Source organism: Benincasa hispida, chromosome 10 (assembly GCF_027475165.1).
Source record: "Benincasa hispida cultivar pf3 chromosome 10, pf3_genome.v1.1, whole genome shotgun sequence".
In the NCBI taxonomy this organism is placed as follows: domain Eukaryota; kingdom Viridiplantae; phylum Streptophyta; class Magnoliopsida; order Cucurbitales; family Cucurbitaceae; genus Benincasa; species Benincasa hispida.
In genome coordinates, this window is record NC_143487.1 from 39,639,099 (window position 1) to 39,662,851 (window position 23,753).

Consider the following 23,753-nt stretch of genomic DNA (forward strand, 5'->3'; position numbering starts at 1 on the left):
CATTTGTCAGTTAAAAAAAATGAAAAAATAAAAAAGGTTCAATGTTTCTTTACGTGACAAAATTTTGGCTTACATGACCAACACAAAACTACATATTATTTCACCTCTGTTCGGCAATCAGCTTTTTGTTCTTTTACAGTTTGTCGATTGACAAGCAAATGACTGTATAACAATAGCATTCATACATATATTACAATTTACAAATCGAGATGAAAGTAAGAACAAAGGAAGAGAGAAAAAGAATATCAATGTGAGTTTTGGTTAAGATCATGGCTTACTTTGGCGAGAAAGAAGAATTTTATGCTATGAAGTTGCAGTTTGGATGGTACCAGAGCTAGTCTCGGGTTTCGGGTTGAGTTTAGATCTGGGGTTGTGCATCAGATTTTGAAAATCTTGTTTCCATGACCATGAGGGCTGATTTAGAGCACGTACGGAGTTCAGGCAAACCAGGAGAGTGCCACCCTCGTGTAGAAGGACCTGCATTTATGAAGAGAGTCATGAAATAAAAATCACCTGATTAAATGGTATGGAATGCAACTGTGCAGATGGAGAACCATATGGAGAAAAGATTTTAGAAGCATGAGATTTTGTAGATGATATCGGATGAATACAACAACGTTTTCTATTTGTACAACAACTAGGGAGAACAGAGATCGAACCTTAGACTTCTAGGGAAGAAGGCTATGCAATTACCTTTGAGCTAAACTCACTTGCATGTTTTATGCAACTATATAGTTTATGAAATTTGCAAATCATACTCTTCTATTAGTAATAAAAGCCAGAGTATAAACATGGTTTAAAATAATGATAAAATTTTCAGGACAGTATGGAGTTTTTCCTTTTTTTTTCTTTTGTAAGTTTTGCAAATTACAGGGCCGTTTGAAATTGTGTTAAAAACATAGAGATATCATCGGCCTAATTCACAAACCAAAATGATCTAATTTATATTCATGACTAGAAAATAGGAGGAGCTTCCTCGCATTCTCAACAGCTACAAAATGGCTGATTTTAGATCAGTCTACCACTCATAAAATCCATGGAGTTCAATTTAGTAACTGTGGCACTATTTAAGTTCAGGGAATAAACCAGTAAGCATTTAACTTCATACCGTTAGCCACAAGGGAAGAAACCCCAAAACGGATGGGAGAGAGGCTAGAAGGATAGATGACAAGGCAAGGGTCACATTTTGCTTGACCTGAAAGGACAATTACGCCTTCAAATTCAACTGGTGAAACAGGAAAAGGAAATTAAATACTTTAGCCAAAAATATATGGGAAAGGAAGATACCAATGAAGTGGTCTGACGAGATTTGGCAATGCAGAATGGTACAGCGGAAATACTGTCCTGAAGAAGCAGGACGTCTGCAACAGCTGTAGCAGTAGCACTTGCACGACGGGCAAGAACCATCCCCACAGTAGCAGCAGCAAGTGCAGGTGCATCGTTTATACCTTCGCCTACCATGATCAGACCACCCCCTAGAATAAAATGAGAGAGAGTGCTCATTATTTAACTCCTAGAAAAGGGATGGTGCTGGCCAATCAATCAATCATTTGGAAGAATACAAAACTTAGAAGTGGAAGAGAAAGTTCATTCAAAGAGGAGCAGTAATAATATTGCTCTTCCAACAACCAAAGTATAATTCCAGCATTAGAACCCGATATTCAGTGCAGATATTAGAATGATAAGTAAAGTTAAATTGTTGATATTCAGAGCAAAAATCACAGAATAGATCACTAATGTCACACCAATAAACTCTGAAGATTTGTAACATCAATATGAAGCTCATGTATGGCTATTGGCACATTAACAGATAATAATCCATCCAGCGTGCATAGCATCAGGTCTCAATAGTTTACATTTGAAGTTATACTTCACTACTCGCTAAGAAAAACAAAACACTGGACTGGAAACATAAATTCCTGCAATTTCTTAGTTGGTAAAATGAAAATTACAGAAGAAAACGATCATATATTGGCTACATTTCAGACTCAGAGAACCTGACTTGAAACAAATGGGTAAAAAGTAATCTCACCAAGGGTCGACTAGTGGAAATTAACATGGATCATAGAAGATTAAGTAGGGAGCATCTTTATCTCAACAGGAAACTAAGATGTGATGAGAATTTAGGAATATTGGCAATTAACATGAAGTATGGTTTATACAAAAAGCAAACATGAAATGACGAGTTAGAAGTCTCACCCATCTCCCTTGAAATTTCCTTCACGTGAGCAAGTTTGTCCTCTGGCTTAAGACTGTAGTAAACTTCATTTATGCCCACAGCATTCGCAACTTTCCATGCACTTGAATCATGATCACCTGTTAACATCATAACTCGGAGTTTTCCCTGATCTTGTAGTTCTGCTATTGCATCTACGACTCCAGGTCGAGGTTGATCCTCAAGGTGAATCAGTGTTACCTGCATTGATGCAGCGAAAACTCAACATGCTATCCTTGACTGTATTATTGACACGATAATAGAAGTGCAAGATACGTTCTCAAAGCATGACAGACCTACTGATTAAAACTCCCATCAAGAATATTCAAATAATAACATGGAAAAGAAGAATCACTCAATCTTGCTTTCTAATGAGGCTAGTTACATCTCGTTTTTGCAAAGATTTTGAAATTTCAAAATGTAGTGAAGTCATTGCACTGCACAAGAAAATACACAGGCATAAAGTTAATGGACAGACTGAACTAGAGGAACAGTACCCATCAAGCATATTGATACCTATATTATAAAATATTTCGATGAATTAGCAATAAACGATAATATTTGTAAAATTTATGCAAATATGAGTCATGTGTTTGAAAGTATACCCCCCCCAAAAAAAAAACTTTGCATCAAATTTTAAAAGGTCATCAAAATTCACACCTTTTGATCAACTGAAAGAGCAGCATGAACAAATTCACTTCCATATGTTGATGCTCTAACAGCGTCCTTGATCTTCCTTGATTCATTTTCGGATTTGCAGAAGGAAGTGATGAAATCCACAGAACCAAGAGATGCTTTCCGCAATTTACCTCCAATTCCCGACTGTAAGATAGAGATTGAATGTAAATACTCTTCTCCTTCTACCTAATGTCAATTATTGAACTAAGAATTTTAAATTTTTAAACTCTAAATAAGTAAAAACAAAAGTGTTAATAGCAAAGTTTTTACAATGATTGAGATGTTACAAATTTCAGAGAAGCCTATTTGAAATTAGCCAGAGTGTGACATGGTGCATTTTGGAAAGAAAGAAGAAACAGTTTTCTTCAAGTTGTGAACAATCATAGATTCCCTGAAGGTAGGGTTTTACTCCAGCTCTTATTCAAAATAACTTCACTTGAGGCAAACTAGGATATTTCATATATGGTTGTTTAATTCGGCATTTTGCAGGTTGTTGGACGATTATTGATTTGAAGCATATTAATTTTCATTTAATCTTCAACAGATTTGTAATTGATACTTTTCAGACATGTACAATTTCATGTGCGGAGATAAATCTAAAATTTTAGACGTTCATGTATAGAAATTTGTGCTTAATCTTGCATACAATCTAAAAGCCTAAACACTTACAAAATCTTGTGAGTTTTCAAGTGTAAAGTACGACAATCTAACTTTGACCAATGTTGACAGCTATTCTAAAACAAAAAGACCATTTCTAATTTGACATGGAAGAGTAATAACATTCTTGCTATTGAAGCATAGTCAACCCTTCAGAAAGACTGCCATCAAGGTGCTTGATGGAATTTCTGAGTTCCTCTTTTTATTGAAAAACTGAGAACCAGGGTGCCAGAGTATTGTTTGATCATAGCACATTTTTATTCAGAGTGGAATTAGATACCTATGGCCAGTGGCATATGAGTGAAGGAGGTTAAAATATATGATGAAAGAAAAGCTGCAGCAAGAAAGGAACTTTATTGCAAAAATGTTAAGAGGAAGGAACCTAAGGAAGTCTACTGTTGAAGATGAAACAAAAGATCACTAAAACATCCAGCAATATGAAGCAAACACTACCTTAATGCCATGCAGAGTTGCAATGAGACCTCTTCCAGGGAAATATTCAAAACTTTCAACAGAAATAGAAGGAAGGTCTTTCCCCACACTATGATCTACTACAGCTCTACAACCAAAAAAAGAAAAGGCTATAACTACTTGAAATCAGAAAATGAATATTCCAGACAGATATTAGAAGCCAATGCTCCAGAAAAAAGCTACAACATATTTGAGATATTGGCATGAGTTAATTGAAATATATTAACTGCACAATTAAGAGAGAATAAAAGGTGGCGACACAATTAATAAGCCTTCTCCCAACACACAGAAAAAGTATATGAAACTGAAGCCTAATAAAATGGAGGACTATTTATTAGTAGTAATGAAAAACTTGAGCCCTATTTGATAATCAATTGATTTTGGAAAATTAATCTTCCAATCTCTACTTCCATCTCTCGGGTGTTTTTCTTTTTTTTCCTTCTCGTTATCTACCTATTTTTGCTTTTGGAATTTCGCTAAGAATTCAAGTGTTTCATTAGAAAAGATGAAAACCTAGGTAAATAAACTGTAAGAAAACAAGCATAATTTTCAAAAATAAAAAACCAAATAGTTATTAAATGGGACCTCAATCATTCAGTCCCAAGAGATAAAAATAGTTCCTACTTATTTATACTAAAAATATAATGCTAATCCAGGTCTTCTAACACAAGTAACTGCAGGTGTGAGAAAGAGTTTACTTACTTGATATACTTCCAAAAGGACCAAGTCGCTATTTGTGTTCAAGCATGTTATTCTTATATAATCCCCCTCTGTCCCAATTCTCAAGCAAGTTATATAAATTCTTATATTCAATCATAAAAGAAATCTTATGCGCTGAATGAGAATACTCTCACCCCCATTTAACATTGACTATCTAAGCATGCAGTGGAAGTTTAACTCTTCGGCTCTTTAGCAAGAATCCGAGTTGATGCAACATCAAATGTTAAGAAGGTAAGAACATGACACAAGCGTGAAGAAGCCAAGTAAACAGTGAACATGAAATAAACATCTCAAATCACTATTTGACCTAAAAACTTAAGCTGATGGTTGAAGGCAAATTTAATATTATATCATCTAACATTCCACCTTACTTGTGGGCTTGAAATATATAAAAGACCCAACAAGTGGCGATCAATATAATTGGGGAAGAAATAACATTGCAAGGGTTTGAACACGTACCTCCTATACGTACCTCCTAAACCACTTTCTCTAATACTATATTAAATCATTAATTCACCCAAAAGCTTAAACTGATGAGTAAAGGTAATTAATTTTATATCATCTAACAAAATGGTTAAAATCTTTTGGCTGCAAATGATCACCATGTTTTTGACCAAATATAGTAGTAGATTAATTATTCCACCCTTTGTCAGGGAAAGATAACCCATAAGAAGTATAAAATGCTAGCCAGACAATTCATTTTGACAACTACCTTCCAATTGGGTGAGTAGTACCCTTTTCCATGGCAGCTGCCACTGCAAGGGCTTCTTTTTCGCAGCTCGGTATGCAACAGGAAGCAAAATGTGATTTATCTCCTCCAATCTTATGCCCATAAATGGGTTCTATGGCTTTAAACACAAGTCCTCCTGTAGTCAATGTTCCGGTTTTATCAAATGCAACAGTGTGAGAAGAAGCCATAGCATCAAGCACGTGTCCACCTTTCAGGAGTATCCCCTGTTCCACCAAGCACATGTCCATTTTTTCATGCTATTTCCAAATTTAAAAAAAAAAAAAAAAAACAAACAAAACTAAACTAAACTGAACTTTGCAGTGACCGTAATACTTCCTAAATCTTTGAGCAAAATGTCAAAGAATGAAGTAAGCATCCACTTAAGACGATGATTCGGTTTATCATACTGTTGCTGAGTTTAGAGTTGACTGCTGTGATAACTCACTCTATGTGCAGTGCGCCTAACTTCTTTTTAATAGAGAAAGCTAAACAGCTACTCACTCATTCAACCAATAACAACCAATTTACAATATGGTTTCGATGTCAAATTTATATATATATATAGAGATATATGTGTGTGTATATATATAGCACACATATGTACATATACATAAATATAAATATGTATATATGTATATTTTTTGGGTTAAGCACCATCCTCAAATGATAACATGCAATTGTCTTGACCATAACAGTAAAGCTTAGAAAACTTTTTAAATGACATAAAAGGTTGTTGCAGGAGTATAATTTTCATAAAAGTAGATTTCTTCGCTGGTTTCTGTGATAATGAAATGGACCAATTAATACATGCTCCACCAATTTTTGATGCTCATATCAGAAATTTAGTACATTACTGTATCACCAAGTAATAATAATAAATACCTTTCTTGCACAGGAACTTATTGCAATAGCATATGCCAATGGCGCTGCTGCCAGTGCACATGGTGATGCGGCTACCATGAGCCCAAGTGCTCTATAAACTGATCCTCTGAAACCTAAAAATTACAGGCATCAGAAGTGAAACAGACACCAGAGAGAGAGAGAGAAGGAAACATGGTGAGCTAAGCTCGACTTCAATTTCCAAGGGCAATACACTCGGGGAGGCATAGAAAATCTGGCTGGTACCTTAAGTTGTCAATTAATTTGAGTTGAGTTCAACTTTCAAATATATTTATTTGGTGATGACTAGAGTCTAGTTTACTGTCCTAAAGAATGAAAGAAAATAGGCCGATCTAGTTTGGAAATGCACAAAAGCCTGTCCTAAACTGAAATAGTTCTCCCAAATACATATGTGAAAGTACAAGCACACAGCATAGATTACCTGGTGTGCATATAAATGGCCACTTGAACAATAATGGTCCAATAAGGGCAACCGCCACAGATAAGACTACAACAACCTTGCTGTAATTCTCACCAAATTCATCGAGCCACCTCTGTAGCTTTGGTTTATTAAGTTGTGCTTCTTCAGTCAACTGCACAATCCTGCTAAGTGTTGACTCTTCCCATGTTTTTGTAGCCTATACCAAATTCATACTTCACAGATTCAGCAACAACAATTGATGATCAATATACGCTTTTATAAAATCATTAGCATTTCGAATACCCAAAATCCAAGGTAAGTCACATCGCAAGGATTCAAATGCCTTAAAACCTACGTTAACTTAACACAGACCAAAATTAATCATTCTAATAAATGATAAGATTTAGCATTAATTTCAGACGTTGAATTGAGATTGTATAACTATAAGATATAGTGACTAGTATAAGATAGTAAAAGTTTAAAAGTAACAACATTTAAGAGGAACAAGGTATCCTATTCTGAACATTGCCAGGCATTTAAGAGGGGGTTAAAGGTAAACTAGGAAATAAACAATCTTGTCATACCTTCACTATGATCCTCCCGTCCAAGTTTCTTGCTCCGCCTGGAACTCTTTCCCCAACCTTGATTTGCAATGGTTTGACTTCTCCTGTCAAGTGCTCAACAGTGATCGTCGCACAACCTTGATAAACTTCACAGTCTACAGGGACAGACTAACACAAAAGCAGCCCTCATTATGATATACAAATGCATCATCTAGGACCAGCTGAACCGTTAAAAAACACATTTAAAAAAAATAATAAAAAAATAAAAAACACTACTATTACAACTATATAGGAATATGAATATCTTTGGCAATAGTAAAAACATTTGTCTTTCAAATATATATGTCCCTGTGACTTTGATGAATCAAATCCAATACTGTCCCTTAGGCTAAGTGAGCTGGAAAAACCATTAATAATCTTATATCTGATATGGATTAGAATGTCATAATCACATTCCTAGAATAATAAACAAACAAAACTGGGGAAAGATACAAACAAAATAAAATAAGCCGTCACTCAGTCCTAGCCCCGTTCATTTAGTGGTTATAAATTTTACTATGATGAAAAAAGTTACTGAAGAATATTGTTTCTCTCGAAGTACTCAGGACACACAAATAAAAGAAAGAAACTATTTTCTTAATATCTCAAATAAGCTGTTCACTCTCCTTCAAATAACATACTCAAGTTTTCACTAAATAAATATGAAAAGATTACAAAATTCCCTTGGAATTATTGTGTTGAAATGACATGCGTCAAAATGTAATTAGATTGTACACAGATTTCAAATAATTCATGACTAACAATTTTTTATCATAAACTATCAATATTAGTCGCAGGATCAAAGTCTGAATCGTCATCTGCCAAACCATATTAACATGAGGTGAAAGGTTTCTATGACATACCTCGCCAGCTCCCACCAAGATATATGAGCCCACTTCAACATCACGCACTGGCACCCTTCTATGCTCCAGATCTGAAGTATCGGGAAGGTTATCATCATTCACATCAAGAACAAGAGCAAAATCTGGATGACTTTCCTTCAACTCTTTAACATCAATCATTGATTGCTTTGTGAAATACTCTTCAGCTGCACCCACAAAGAAAGTGAGATTCTTTCCAGTAAAGATATAAACTGTCGGCAATTTTGTTTCTTCATAAAGGCTTACCAATATGAGCCATATTAAACATCACAAGAAGTAGTCCTCCTTCCAAGGGGTTCCCCATAAATATTGATGCAAAGGCTGCAAGAGCCATTAGTACATGGATGTTTACTCTCCCACCGCTAATATCGGTTAGAGCATCAAGAGAAGCAGAGACCTGATACAGTGGTATAACAATTAGATTACTGGCAGATTACTGAGTAACTTTAAAAAATACAATGATGAAAATACTCAACGGCCTGCAGTAGTTATCTTCAAATATTAAATAAAATCATGGTGCCCCAAAATGCATTTCCTTAAATAACCATGATTTCTGATAGGCTGCCAAACAGAGAAGTACCAAATAAAATGTTTAGAACTAAAAAGGAAAAGAGAATGTTATTGTGTGCTTGCCAACTAGAGAAGCCACAAACCTGATGGCAGGAGCGGCCAAATAAATATCTACTTGAGATATGGGTTTTTTATATTTCCAGAATCCTGAGAGAGAATGTTTCGTCTTACTTACTCAAGACGACAATTTAACATTTGATTGAATATGCATCCTCAATGTAGTAAAAGGAAAGTTCATAAGTCTTAAAGATAATGAAGTTCATTAATTTTCTTGAATATTCAAACAGGAAATAGCTTTAACAAAATAGCATATCTTGGAATCAACCCTCTACAACTATAGTTATGTAGTACTATGCTGAATTACTACTAATCCCAATAGTTTAAACTGCTAGATTAGAAACAAGTTAATCAAGTTTCGTGAAAATTACGAAAAGTTTACTCTCAAATTTAGATTTGGACAATTATAATTACAATCCTCGAGAAGTGAGAAATTTTGGTAAGGAGTATAAAATCACTATGAGAATCCAAACTAAGAGTCACCTCACCTCCATGATCCCATGTTAAAATACATTTACTCTTAGAAGCAATATGATTCTTTTACATCCAAAGGCATAATATATTGAACAGTCACCTAGATCATTCTACTAGTAAGAAAATTCACTGTCGATTTGCATTCAATCAAATTAATGATAGTCAAGCCGCAGTAACCATGTTACAAAAGGTGAGTTGTTTGAACCGTTCGTACCCCGACTAAAGGAAAAGCAACTGCAATGAAAACATTCTGTAGAGGCTTCACAGCAGGTTTTGGCACCAAATAAGGGCACGCAGCTGCAGTTACAAACAAAGCTGCAGAACCGCAACACAAGTGTAGATGCTCCCTCAAGTAATTCGCCAAGTCCGTCCACCTAATAGCTTCCGCAAATCGAACAAACGCCTTTTGAGCCCCAGTCAGCTCCACTCCATCACTGTCACCACCGCAATGGTGCTGGCAGCCATGGTGGTGGTGATGGTGACCGTGTCGGTGATCGGAGGCCTCGGCGGCGCAACGGAAGTGACCGAACCGAGGATAGGAAATCTTCTTACAGGGAATGGGAAAGCGATTGAGCCGAATTAGAGAAGAACGCGGCGAGAAGCGGGAAAGAGGTCCAATCCTCGATTGAGCACCGGCGTTGGTGTTGCGGGTGAGTAAAGGGTGAGGAGATTCGGAGAAGGATATGGGGACAAAGAGAGTGTCCATAATCGGCAGTGAAATGCTATGAACAGATAATTCAAGCCATAATCTGTGGGGGAGATGAATGAATCGTGGTTACCAGAGCATGGGTAATGCCGGAATTTCACGGCGGCGTGGTTGTGGGATCATTTCGAGTACTGCAGCTTCGTTTGTGAGGTTGAGGATCATCATTGATTCCGTTAGAACAATGGGAGCAGTTAAATTAGAGTTAAATTGTGGTGGGTTGTAGTTTGAAACTAATCATCATGATTGATAATTGATTTTCACTTGCAAAAATAACAGTTTTTTGGTAGGGAAATCGTACGAAATCATTCCCAAAAAACTTTCAAAGAAAAAAATTAATAAAATAAATAAAATTTTTATTTCTTTTAAGTAAAATTCAAACACTAAAATTCTGAAAACACTATTCGGGGTACCTCTGACTTTATTTTAAATAAATTGATTAAATAAACGAATTAATAAATGAAGAAATGAAATAACTAAAAGTTTTAATATGCTAGACTCTTAAACAAACCCCAAACAAACGACAACATGAATGCAGAAGCGATAACATATCCCAATGGTTGAGTCACGGATCTCTCCTATCATTCATCGATTTGTCTTTACCTTTAGCTGAAAAAGTTGAAGGGATTTAGATGAGGATATAAATATACCCAGTAAGTGACCAATTACAGGGTCCACTAAGTGTATTAGACTTCCTATCGAGACTAGGTGCACATTACGCATCGTAGGCATAGGCATAGGCATAGACATAAGCATAAAAGGCGAATCCGAAGGCACGTTTTTATAGACATAAGTGGTGATCCCAAGGGGCACCGTACACAGGCATAAGGTGTGAGCCCGAAGGCTCACTACTTGCGATGTACATAGCCTAGTTAGAAGGCTAATAGCCACTATAGTTCAACTTAGACATAAGCATACAATTATAATCATAAATCATGCTTAAAAGATTTCAAAACAATCTCTAAATCCATCCATCAGTCGAACATACATAAAAAAAAAAACATACTATCAAGATTTATATGGAAAAACATGAGTTTCCACAATTCCAATTGACCAACAAACATGTTATAATAGTTCAAACCAACATAGAGATCAATATTAACACACACTTAGGTTCAAAGGAAAATCGACAGTAGGTAACTTATCTCCCTCTTGGCTTTGAAATTCTTGAATCAAGGCGCCTAAACATAAAGTGTAAATAACATTAATTTCAACTTTAAGGCCCACCTAACACGTGGTGTCACACCCCCACCCAGACTACTCTCTGAGCCTAGGAAAGGACATGACTGCAGCAGTTATCGACCCTTTTACTGACACTTACTGCTTAATAACTCTAGCAAAAATAATCTGATACCAACATACAATCTCATACACAGCGGCTATCTCTATGGCTAAACAACATTAAGTTTACACACAAAACATTTACAAAGATTACTGATAGCAGGTAGGAATAGAAGCTATTATAGCCTTTTATTTAGAGTTATGAGGGCTAACAAGTAGAATATGCAGTGATAATACTAAGAATTCACGCGGAGAACATAGCCATGTGTTGACAAGCATTGAATGATGGAGAGGACTCTTCCATTGAAACCACACACCAAGGGGAATTTTTATCACACCCACAAAGAGCGAACGCACACCACATCCAAGAAAACAACCGCAAATCCAAAATGACAATGAATAAACTAAAGTTAACTAGGAAAACAAAGTAAAGATAGAGTAGAAGACGTCCCTGGACAAATTGGAGTGAGGCTATTGCAAGAAGTCTTCTATGCAAGAGATTGATCTCAACTGCTCAAGTCAAAAGACTTGTCCTGACCATCGGAGCTTCCAGCATTTGATGGCCGCATATTGGTTGGCATGCGCCTAAGACTGCTTTCAGTTCGCGCGAGAGATAGCCTTAAAGTAAAACTAGTCATACTATGACTTTCTCTTTAAATCATGTAAAGCAATACATATAGAAAACATGTCTTTAAAGATACTAACGCATGCTTGGTGTATTTAAACACACATAAATAGTTTTTCAATAAACTTTCATACATGGCATACATTAAAAACATAACTTATGGTTTACTTAGAAATTACTTTGTAAAATTAGCTAGCATGAGAATAATCTTTCTTTAAAATATGGTTTCTTTAAAACATTATAAATATTTAATCACTCACAACTTTTAGGATTATTCCTCAAGGGTTGATATGCTTCTATCACTGGTGTCAATCTTGTGGACACAAAAGCATATATTAGCTACTAACATAGGTTCCCTTTTGAGACTAACCCTTAAGTAAGCTTTGCGTTCAACCTTCCTCTTGGAGACTTTCACTCAATGCACCTTGCTATAGGTTTTAACACTTAGGAATTTCTTTGAGACTTGGCTCAGCAAGCTTCCAACCGCTCCTCACCAACGTGTCACCACTTATGCAACCAACACTTTGCTCTAAATGTTCTTACAGCTTCATACGGTCGTCCTGAAGGCTGCTTATGTGTCCAAGACTTTAATGGAATCTCTTCTCAGCCTATACAACAAGTCCAATGCATGGAAAAACTCAGCCCTTTATCTATCCGAGTGTTTCATCTTGAGCTGTCAGCTTACTCAACTCAAGCAGCTACCTGCTTGTTCCTGAAATTCCATATTCAAATTACGAAATTAATAACTCGGATTCTAGAGCTCATCTCAAAAAAATTCCTTCTATAAACTTGTCAAGAATTGTCTCAGAAAGTTTACCTTAAAATTTCAACATCATAATTCTCGTGGTTTGTCCTAAAGACTCAATTATTTAAAAATGGCCCAGATTCACCCGAGAACAGAACCTCTAGTCCTTTTTCTCCTTCTCCAACCTTATTCTGATGAGGACTTCTTCTGGCAGTGTCATCTCTGAAGGTAGACTCTCAAAGCTTTTCAACGACACCACGATCTCTGAATTTGCACGGAGGAAATGATGAAACTGATCGTTTGAAATTCGACCTCCCCTTTTTATACTGCTTTCCACCGCTTCTCATTAAAGCATAGTACGACACCTTCAGCTTTCATGGAGTTAAATCCGGTGCTTAAGACAGTTGGTGCCCTTAATCGGTGGTTAATACTGATCAATGCATGTTCAATCATTTAGCTCACCGCCCCATCGTGTAACTCATTGTTAACGCTGGGAAATTAATTCCTTATTATGCATGCACTGTGACGATAGATAATGTGCTACAAGCTCATGTCCCCAGCAACTACGCCATAAACTTGGTAACGGTAAAATTTATTCTTTAAGTATGCATGAATGAACCAGTCCATGCATTAAAGATACTTTATGCGATACTATTTCTAAATATATGCGTTGTTATTGATATGCTTGTAGTATGCTATGGAGTAATGCGTGTCACAAGTTTTCTTGCACTGAAACCAAGTATAATTCCAACGCAAGTTTCTCATAATAATCTGAGGTCGAACACAAGGATTTTTTTCATTAATGCATTACTATTATGATATATGCGACCGGTTTTTACAATTAATAATGAATGGTTGTTTATACAGGAATTTAAATTGCGATAAAATAAAGTTGCATTGATAAAATAAAATCCTAAACTAATATGATACAAGATACAACATACATGATACATGATACTGAGGTCGAGACTGACTGTGAAGTTATACAATGGATCGTGGTATGTAATGGCAAGTCTTTGTGGATGAATCGGAAATAGAAAGAGTAATTAGTAAAAACATAGCAAGTTTGTTTATTGCGTTAAAGATGTAACTAAGGTTCCGCTTTCCCTTGGCGTACACCTCTCGTTGATCGTCCGCGTTCCTATATCTCTATGGTAAAACAGGGATGAACGTGAGGAACGCAAGGTTGCTTCCATCTTTGGAAGTACTTCTCGCTTTAGTTAATGCATTCTTCCAACCCTCTCTCGATAGACGGAATAACATCTTCACTTCTGCTCTCACAGGTGAAGATGTCGTCAAGCATGCTTTAGCTAAACCTAATTATTTCCTTAACACAGATTAATTTACTCGCTTTATTATTGCTATTTACCTAGAGAATTAGGAAATCATCATGGAGAAAATGGATTATGAATGAACAGAAATAGACAGCGAGATGATAATTGTAATGATCGTAACATTTAATACTCAGATTAAACGTTCGATACATGGTGTGAATGAAAGATTAAGAAAAGATGAGTACAAATGATGAAATAGAGATTAGAAACGAATACAGAAAGAGTGTCAACGTCTTGACACAGATCCTAAATGGAGAATATGCTTGTCGGCGTGTGAAAGTGGTGGAGAGGAAGACTTCCCTTTCAGGCTTGCCTTCCTGGTAGAAGTGACCTTTGTACATAGCTTCAACTATGGGGATTGGAAGGATTCTTTGCTCAGAGACTCACCTCTCGGCCTTGTCTCGTGGTTCTTCCTAGATCTACTCTAGACAGTCGCCTCAGACCAGTCTCTCTCTCTCAGAAATCAATATATACACGTCTCTATGTATTCAAGTATATCTTTCAATGAATTTGCAAAAGCTATTTATAGGCAAAGCTTGACTCTTTGCATTTGTGGTCCCTACTATATGGTTAAGGTAGTTCCTGAAATGGCGAAATGAGAAATTCCTTCTGTTACACACTCAACCCATCAAAAATGCACAACTAAAAGCTGTACACGTGTCAGAATCCTCCGTAATTGCCTTGCTCTTTACATCTTCGATCCATCGCCGCATGCGGTGTTGTTTTTTATTACCGCATGCGGTTGAAATTGCTTGATCGCTAAACTCTTGATCGATTGTCAAATGCGCCGTCATTGCATTAATCATCTCTTCATTCTTGATCGATGGGCACAATACGACGTATATGTGTTTTTTTTTTTTATCTTTGAGTCATGAACGCATGCAGTGACTGATTTCCTGAAAAACAGAGATTGAAACATTCTCTTCTACCATCACAATGGTGTTAGTGGGTGTATTGACGATATTTTATAATTCTTGCATTTTTTAGCCAATTTCTATACTATCGACGCAACTTTTCTTTCTTTTCACTGCAATATCTAAATAAAACAACATAAATAACTTGTATTTCTACAAGTTATCACACCCTCAAATTTAGATATATGCTTGTCCTCAAGCATATCTTCACTAAAGCAATATTGTTCAGTTTTAATCCTAAATTTTGCGTCGATTGGTTGCTCTGAATGCTCCACCTAGACAACATTACTTAACAACACAATTTCCTTCTATCCATGATAATTCATAAACAAGCCCTACTTTATTCTTTTATACAATAAATCTCTACTCAAAAATCCCCTTCTTGTTTTAAAAAGAATGTTTACCTTTTCATGCAAAAACAACTTAATACGACTTGAATGCGGTGGTTAGGTTACATTATTTAATTAGAGATTGTTGATCATAGTTACACCCTTCGTTTTGGCTTGTTCCCACGGGTGTCATGCGAACATCCAACTACGGTTGTGCGCCAATCTCAACTTCAACTCTTGATTTTCAGCTAAGTTTTACTTTTGCTAGTCAGAGAAGTTGTCTCTTATACTTTTTTTTTTCTTCTCATTTTTCTCTTTTCATATTGCATCATTCTTGGAAACCCACCTTCGTTTTGGCTTGCTCCCACGGGTGTCATGTGAACATCTAACTACGAGCAGGTCCCTTTCATGACTTAACTCTTATCAGATTAGGATGTTTTTGGATTTCCCTTGCACTGACATTGGAGTTTTGTATGAATTTTTTTTTAATGAACGCATTTTCTTAATGACCGCATCCACTTGATCGCATCTGCTCAAACCTTCCCCATCCCCAAATTTAGAGATGCGCAAGGTCCTCATTGCGTTGTTTTGGACAGAATAGACAAAAACTTAGTCAAAATTTTGAAAAGAAGGTTTGAGCAGAATTTTGAAGGATAAAAAGTAAAGCAATGCTATTACTACGAATTATCTAAGTGTTAGTTAGGAAATACAAAGTGTGGGAAATGTTTCTAAGGGTATGCATATAACTCATCATGGCAGCACAATTAATAACGCAAGATAAAAGATAAAGAACATCGCAATAATTGACAAAGGATGATAAAGAAGAGGCTAACGCATACAGAAAGAATTGTTACTCAGTTGTATTAAAAATTAACCAAGTATACAAAGAATTACAAAAAATGAACGCAATACAGATTTCTAGCATGTACAAAGAATCAAGTAACAACTTCTATACATAGAAATTAATGAAATGAAATTATCTTTTGTATTTGATTCAGACGGGTGCACGATTAAAAATTAACACCATGCTTCCATTAATGCAAATGCATATTTGCAGGGCACAGGCAACAACACATGTATCATCGTAGCACACCCCCCAACTCAACGCATTTTGGGAGAACGAGCACACGATATTTCTACTGGCACAACACTACCTCAACATAGTGTGTTTTTGCTAAGGACGGGCGAAAAATACATATGAGCGCAACACACCCCTCAGCGTAATGCATTTAAGTAGGATGGATGCAAAGTGTATCGTGTTATCATAAGATGCACCCATCATCGCAATGCGTACCAATTTTTATTTTTCTTTTTAATTCATCAAACACGCAAGTCGATAAGACTTTGTGGTATTCATCGTTTTATTCAGTCATTCACAGAAATTTTAAGAACAGCGCTACTAATGCATAAAAGTAAAGAAATTAAACCCGACATGGAAATACATGATTGAATTAAATTGAAAGTAAACCCGTAAGGTAGTAAAGGCTAAGTCTAATAAGCAGTAAATAACGCAATTTAAAAGTCAGTCAATGAAAGCTGTAAAGAAAGCACTTAAACATAGATATAGGAATGTTGATTGAAAGAAGTTTTTTTTTTTAGAGTTACCGCAATAGCATCCCCGCAAGCGGTTAATCCTGCTTGCCTAAGCCGATGGTCTCCATGTGTCAATCCACATCACCCCCAAAGTAGGGCTTAATTTTTTGACCATTAACTTTAAATGCGTTGCTCCCATCTTTGGTTGTTAGCTCCACTGCACCATGGGGAAAGATAGTCTTGATGCGGAATGGCCCAGACCAACGGGACTTCAACTTCCATGGAAACAATCACAAACGCGCGTTAAACAGAAGTACCTATTGACCCTCGAAGAATGTCCGATTGCTTATGTGGTCATCATGCTATTTCTTGGTTCTCTCCTTATAGAGCTTGGCATTTTCGTAGGCATTCATTCGCCACTTGACCAGCTGGTTCAATTGCAACTTCTGGACTTTCCCCGCGCTTGCTTGATCAAAGTACAGCTTCTTGCTTGCCCACATTGCCTTGTGTTCCAACTTGAGATGCAGATGACAAGATTTTCCGAAAACCAGAGCATATGGGGACATGCCAATTGGAGTTTTGAAGGCAGTCCTATATGCCCACAGTGCTTCATCGAGCTTGGGTAACCAATCCTTCCTGAAGGTACTGACCACCTTCTCCAAACTAGTCTTGATCTCTCTATTAGAAATTTCTGCCTGCCCATTGGTTTCAATAATGTTTCCAAAGACGAGGTAATGCAAAAGGTGTTAGGAAAGAACAGTTAGTCGTAGGGTGGTAAGCTCTGAAGACTACCTGGACTTTGATCCTGATTAATGAAAATCGGAGGGTTGACTCGATTCCCATGATAACTGTTCTGATGATTACCTTGGCCTCCCTGGTTGTGATTCCCGCCCCAACTGAAAGTTGGGTGATTCTGCCAACCAGGGTTGTAGGTATTGCCGAATGATTCGTTATAAATAGAGTATACAGGTTGTTGATCCAATGGGCAGACTTCCACTGAATGTCCTTTTCCATATTGCACGAAATTTATTGCGGCCATGTGTGTCAACGAATTGGCTTGCACTGAACCTTGAGAGAGATGTCCTTGCTGAATAGCCATCGTTTGAAGGAGCGAGGTCATTATGGTCATCTGGTCTACCAGGGTGTTCATTGTATCAGCTGGTGCAATGACACCTTCTACTCTTCTTTGTTCCAAACCTCTTTCCTCATACCCGTTATCTAACCACTCACCTGTATTTCGCGAAATGTGATCTAAGATGATCTTTGCTTACGTATACGTCTTTTCCATTAATCTTCCTGTCGCGGAGACATCAGCAACTGCTTGCGTTGGTTGATCCAAGCCATTATAAAATGTCTCCATCAGAACACAATCGGGAATCCTGATGTGCGGACAGTTCTTCACTAATTGCCTGAATCGCACCCAGGTGGTGCTTAAAGTTTCATAACTCTTCTATTCAAAATTCAACACATCCCTTCGTCTCTTTGCATTGACGGCTGAAGGGAAGAATTTATTCAAAAATCTCTCGACCAACTGATCCCATGAGTTGATTTCATTTGGCTCTAATGACTAAGCCTACCTCCTAGCCTCATCCCGCATTGTATACGGGAAGAGATACAATCTAATTCCTTCTAGAGTCACACTAGGCATGGAGAATGCGTTACATATTTCTTCGAGGCGGGTCAAATGAGAATGCGGGTCTTCTCTTTGTAGACCTCCGAATTGTCCAGCATTTTGAATCATTTGAAGCATTATCGACCTTATCTCAAAACTTGCATTCTCTTCAACCGTGGGTCATGATATTCCAGGCGAGAAGTCGTAGAGGTTGGGCACCGCATAATTCCTCATAGGGATATTGCGGTCAACGGCAAGCAAAACGGGGTCTTCAACTGGCTGGTTTACCTCTTGATTTCCTTCGGGAGCCTCATTTTTATTGTTGTCTGCCATATTGACTCTTCTTCCCCTTGCTCTGTTCCGGCGTGCCCTTGTGCGAAAAGTACGCTCGAATCACCCAACTTTCAGTTGAGGTGATTCTGCAAACCAGGGTTATAGGTATTGCCGAATGATTCGTTATAAATAGAGTATACAGGTTGTTGATCCAACGGGCAGACTTCCACTAAATGTCCCTTTCCACATTGCACGAAATTTATTGCGGCCATGTGTGTCAACGCATTGGCTTGCACTGAACCTTGAGAAAGATGTCCTTGCTGAATAACCATCGTCTGAAGAAGCGAGGTCATTATGGTCATCTGGTCTACCAGGGTGTTCATTGTATCAGCTGGTGTAATGACACCTTCTACTCTTCTTTGTTCCAAACCTCTTTCCTCATACCCGTTATCTAACCACTCACCTGTATTTCGCGAAATGCGATCTAAGATGATCTTTGCTTTCGTATACGTCTTTTCCATTAATCCTTCTGTCGTGGAGGCATCAGCAACTGCTTGCGTTGGTTGATCCAAGCCATTATAAAATGTCTCCATCAGAACACAATCGGGAATCCCGATGTGCGGACAGTTCTTCACTAATTGCCTGAATCGCACCCAGGTGGTGCTTAACGTTTCATAACTCTTCTATTCAAAATTCAACACATCCCTCCGTCTCTTTGCATTGACGGCTGGAGGGAAGAATTTATTCAAAAATCTCTCGACCAACTGATCCCATGCGTTGATTTCATTTGGCTCTAATGACTAAGCCCACCTCCTTGCCTCATCCCGCATTGTATACGGGAAGAGATACAATCTAATTCTTTCTAGAGTCACACTAGGCATGGAGAATGCGTTACATATTTCTTCGAGGCGGGTCAAATGAGAATGCGGGTCTTCTCTTTGTAGACCTCCGAATTGTCCAGCATTTTGAATCATTTGAAGCATTATCGACCTTATCTCAAAACTTGTGCGAGAAGTCGTAGAGGTTGGGCACCGCATAATTCCTCATAGGGATATTGCAGTCAACGGCAAGAAAAACGGGGTCTTGCACTGGCCAGTTTACCTCTTAATTTCCTTCGGGTGCCTCATTTTTATTGTTGTCTGCCATATTGACTCTCCTTCCCCTTGCTCTGTTCCGGCGTGCCCTTGTACGAAAAGTACGCTCGATCTCTGGGTCAGCTTTGAATTCTGGATCAGTTCCAGTACTCATAAACCGTAAACCTGTTCTTCGTGTTAAACAGACAATACAAAGAGATTTGTCCTGCAAAATACAAAAAAAGTACTCAACACTGAACTTGTCAATGCCTGGCAACGACACCATAAACTTGTTAACGTTGGGAAATTAATTCCTTATTATGCATGTACTGTGACGATAGATAATGTGCTACAAGCTCATGTCCCCGACAACGGCGCCATAAACTTGTTAACGCTGGGAAATTAATATCTTATTATGCATGCACTGTGATGATAGATAATATGCTATATGTTCATATCCCCGGCAACGGCGCCATAAACTTGGTAACGCTAAAATTTATTCTTTAAGTATGCATGAATGAACCAGTCCATGCGTTAAAGATACTTTATGCGATACTACTTCTAAATATATTGTTATTGATATGCTTGTAGTATGCTATGGAGTAATGCATGTCACAAGTTTCCTTGTGCTGAAACCAAGTATAATTCCAATGCAAGTTTCTTAGAATAATTCGAGGTCGAACACAGGGATTGTTTTCGTTAATGCATTACTATTGTGATATATGCGACCGATTTTTACAATTAATAAAAAATGGTTGTTTATACAGGAATTTAAATTGTGGTAAAATAAAGTTGCATTGATAAAATAAAGTTGCATTGATAAAATAAAATCCTAAACTAATATGATACAAATACAAAATACATGATACATGATACTGAGGTCGAGACTGACTGTGAAGTTATACAATGGATTGTGGTATGTGATGGCAAGTCTTTGTGAATGAATCAAAAATAGAAAGAGTAATTAGTAAAAACATAGCAAGTTTGTTAATTACGTTAAAGATGCAACTAAGGTTCCGCTTTCCCTTGGCGTACACCTCTCGGTGATCGGCCGTGTTACCATATCTCTATGGTGAAATAGGGATGAATGTGAGGAACGCCAGGTTGCTTCCATCTCTGGAAGTACTTCTCGCTTTAGTTAACGGATTCTTCCAACCCTCTCTCGATAGGTGGAATAACATCTTCACTTCTGCTCTCACACGTGAAGATGTTGTCAAGCATGCTTTAGCTAAACTAATTATTTCCTTAACACAGATTAATTTACTTGCTTAATTCTTGCTATTTACCCAGAGAATTAAGAAATCATCATAGAAAAAATGGATTATAGATGAACGGAAATAGACATAGAGATGATAATGGTAATGATCGTAACATTTAATACTCGGATTAAGCGTTCAATACATGGTGTGAATGAAAGATTAAGAAAAGATGAGTACATATGACGAAATAGAGATTAGAAACGAATACAAAAAGAGTGTCAATGTCTTGACACAGATCCTGAATGGAGAATATGCTTGCCGGCGTGTGAAAGTGGTAGAGAGGAAGGCTTCTCTCTTAGGCTTGCCTTCTCGGTAGAAGTGACCTTCGTATAGAGCTTCAACTATGGGGATTGGAAGGATTCTTTGCTCAGAGACTCACCTCTAGGCCTTGTCTTGTGGTTCTTCCCAGATCTACTCTAGACAATCGCCTCAGACCAGTCTCTCTCTCAGAAATCAATATATACACGTCTCTATGTATTCAAGTATATCTTTCAATGAATTTGCAAAAGCTATTTATAGGCAAAGCTTGACTCTTCGCATTTGTGGTCCCCACTATATGGTTAAGGTAGTTCTTGAAATGGCAGAATGAAAAATTCCTTCTGTTACACACTCAAACCGTCAGAAATGCACAACTGAAAGATGTACACGTGTCAGAATCCTCCACAATTGCATTGCTCTTTACATCTTCGATCCATCGCCGCATGCGGTGTTGTTTTTTATTACCGCATGCGGTTGAAATTGCTTGATCGCTAAGCTCTTGATCGATTGTCGCATGCGTCGTCATTATGTTAATCATCTCTTCATTCTTGATCGATGGGCACAATGCGACGTAGATGCGTTGTTCTTTTTATCTTTGAGACATGAACGCATGCGGTGACTGATTTCCTGCAAAACAGAGATTGAAACATTCTCTTCTATCATCGCAATGGTGTTAGTGGGTGTATTGATGACATTTTATAATTCTTGCATTTCTTAGCCAATTTCTATACTATCGACACAACTTTTCTTTCTTTTTGCCGCAATATCTAAATAAAACTGTATAAATAACTTGTATTTCTACAAGTTATGACTCATCGTTTAGTGACCTCTCGCTGATTCTTGTCACCCAACGGTCTCGCTCTCGCCCATCATGTAGCACACATTCTATCGCACAGCTCTCACTCATCGTATAGATTTCGTTGATGCTCATCGTGTAGCGCTGATGCCAATCGTCTAATGCATTATGGCCATCGTTTAGCACTCACACCCATCACGTAGCACCATTGTCCAACGTTATCGTCTAGCGCTGATGTCGATCGTGTAGTGCCAATGCCCCATCATTTAATGCTATCGTCCATCGTGTAGCGCTATCGTCTAGCATAACACTTCACATCGTCTAGCGCCGCACAAAATTACTCGATCGTCTACCACATCGCTCAGCGCCGCTTACAACTACACGATCGTCTACCACATCGCTTAGTACCGCTCATTGCTACATGATCGTCAGTGTATGCAAATCCAACGCCCAGCACCCACGCTCGTGCACACTTGAAGCTGTCGCATGCACGCTAACCTCTCAAGACTTGGCTACTGCATGCTTTGTCCACACATAGCTTTTCTCTCGACCACACTTTAGCTTTCTTCAATGCCCAAATAACCTCTCAAATGAGTGAGACCAACGCCTTTGGCTCAACTCCAATGCTTAGCCAAGGCCAACGCATAGGCAAACACTTAGCCATTTTTCTAGCTTCCAACGCATGGGTTACACTTAGCCATTTCTTGTAACTTTTCACCCTTTTCTCTACAATTACACATTAATTTTCACATCAACCTACTCACCACACTGGTCTCAGTAGGGAACATATACAAGTAGAGAAATTAAGGCTCAGGGTTCACATATGGTTTACTCCAAATCACCACAAAATTCCACCAAGTACTCTAACCTAAACATAAACAAGGACCAAATTTTAAAATTTAATCTACAACAATTATTCCCAAGCTTCACAAGTCGCAATGTCTTGGAACTTACCAAAAATATAAAAAAAAAAAAAAGAAAAAAGAAAAAGCACTCTTGATACCGCTAGACAACATGCTTGTAGCTCCAAAACTTCCTTCAACCTTTCAAACATAATGGGTAACTCAAATCTGACCAAACCACAGAGAAGGGGAGATGCACGGCTTCAATAAGAAAGGAGAAGAAGAATTTTACTTCTTTTCTTTTTTTTTTCCTTCTTACTCACATACTTTACGAGGCACCACTATAAACATATTCTTGAAGGATAAAGAGAATAACTGTGAGTGGATTTTATTATTTTGTTATGTTGAATTCTATATATATATGTTATTATATACATATGTAAAGTTTAGAAATTAGCATGATCAGGAAGTGTGTTTTCTGAATTTTATTGGTTGATTTAATTTAGGATATTTTGCTTGTTGTACTTGCATTGGAAACTAGGATTGTGCCCCGGGGAATGATTAGCGTGCCTACAGCACGTCTAGTGGGATAATCTCGACATGTGCACATTCGGCAAACTATAAGGGTACTGGAATTATTTCCACATCATTCATATTGGGAATTCATGGGAATACCCAAGGAAATACATAATCATGCCAGGGTTATCCAGTTACCAGGCTAGAAGGGTTGCATTATTGTTGTGATGATTATCTTCATGTGAAAATTGTTTTCCCATAAATATGTTCCTTAAACCAAAACTGTTTTCATTTTTGAAAGATAC

At 37.5% G+C, this 23,753-nt stretch overlaps 1 protein-coding gene across 1 annotated transcript; it reads right to left on the reverse strand.

Moving 5' to 3' along the window:
- Positions 1 to 69: 69 nt before the first annotated feature.
- On the reverse strand, positions 70 to 10,323 carry LOC120088270 (putative cadmium/zinc-transporting ATPase HMA1, chloroplastic). The gene is made up of 13 exons (XM_039045450.2): positions 9,570 to 10,323; positions 8,501 to 8,651; positions 8,237 to 8,421; positions 7,356 to 7,502; positions 6,793 to 6,988; positions 6,354 to 6,466; positions 5,454 to 5,695; positions 4,004 to 4,109; positions 2,876 to 3,037; positions 2,200 to 2,416; positions 1,288 to 1,475; positions 1,109 to 1,195; positions 70 to 477 (listed from the first exon to the last, which is right to left on the reverse strand). Exons 1-13 carry the CDS (start codon positions 10,059 to 10,061, stop codon positions 304 to 306), a joined length of 2,460 nt encoding a protein of 819 aa, XP_038901378.1. The 5' UTR covers positions 10,062 to 10,323; the 3' UTR covers positions 70 to 303.
- Positions 10,324 to 23,753: the final 13,430 nt, after the last annotated feature.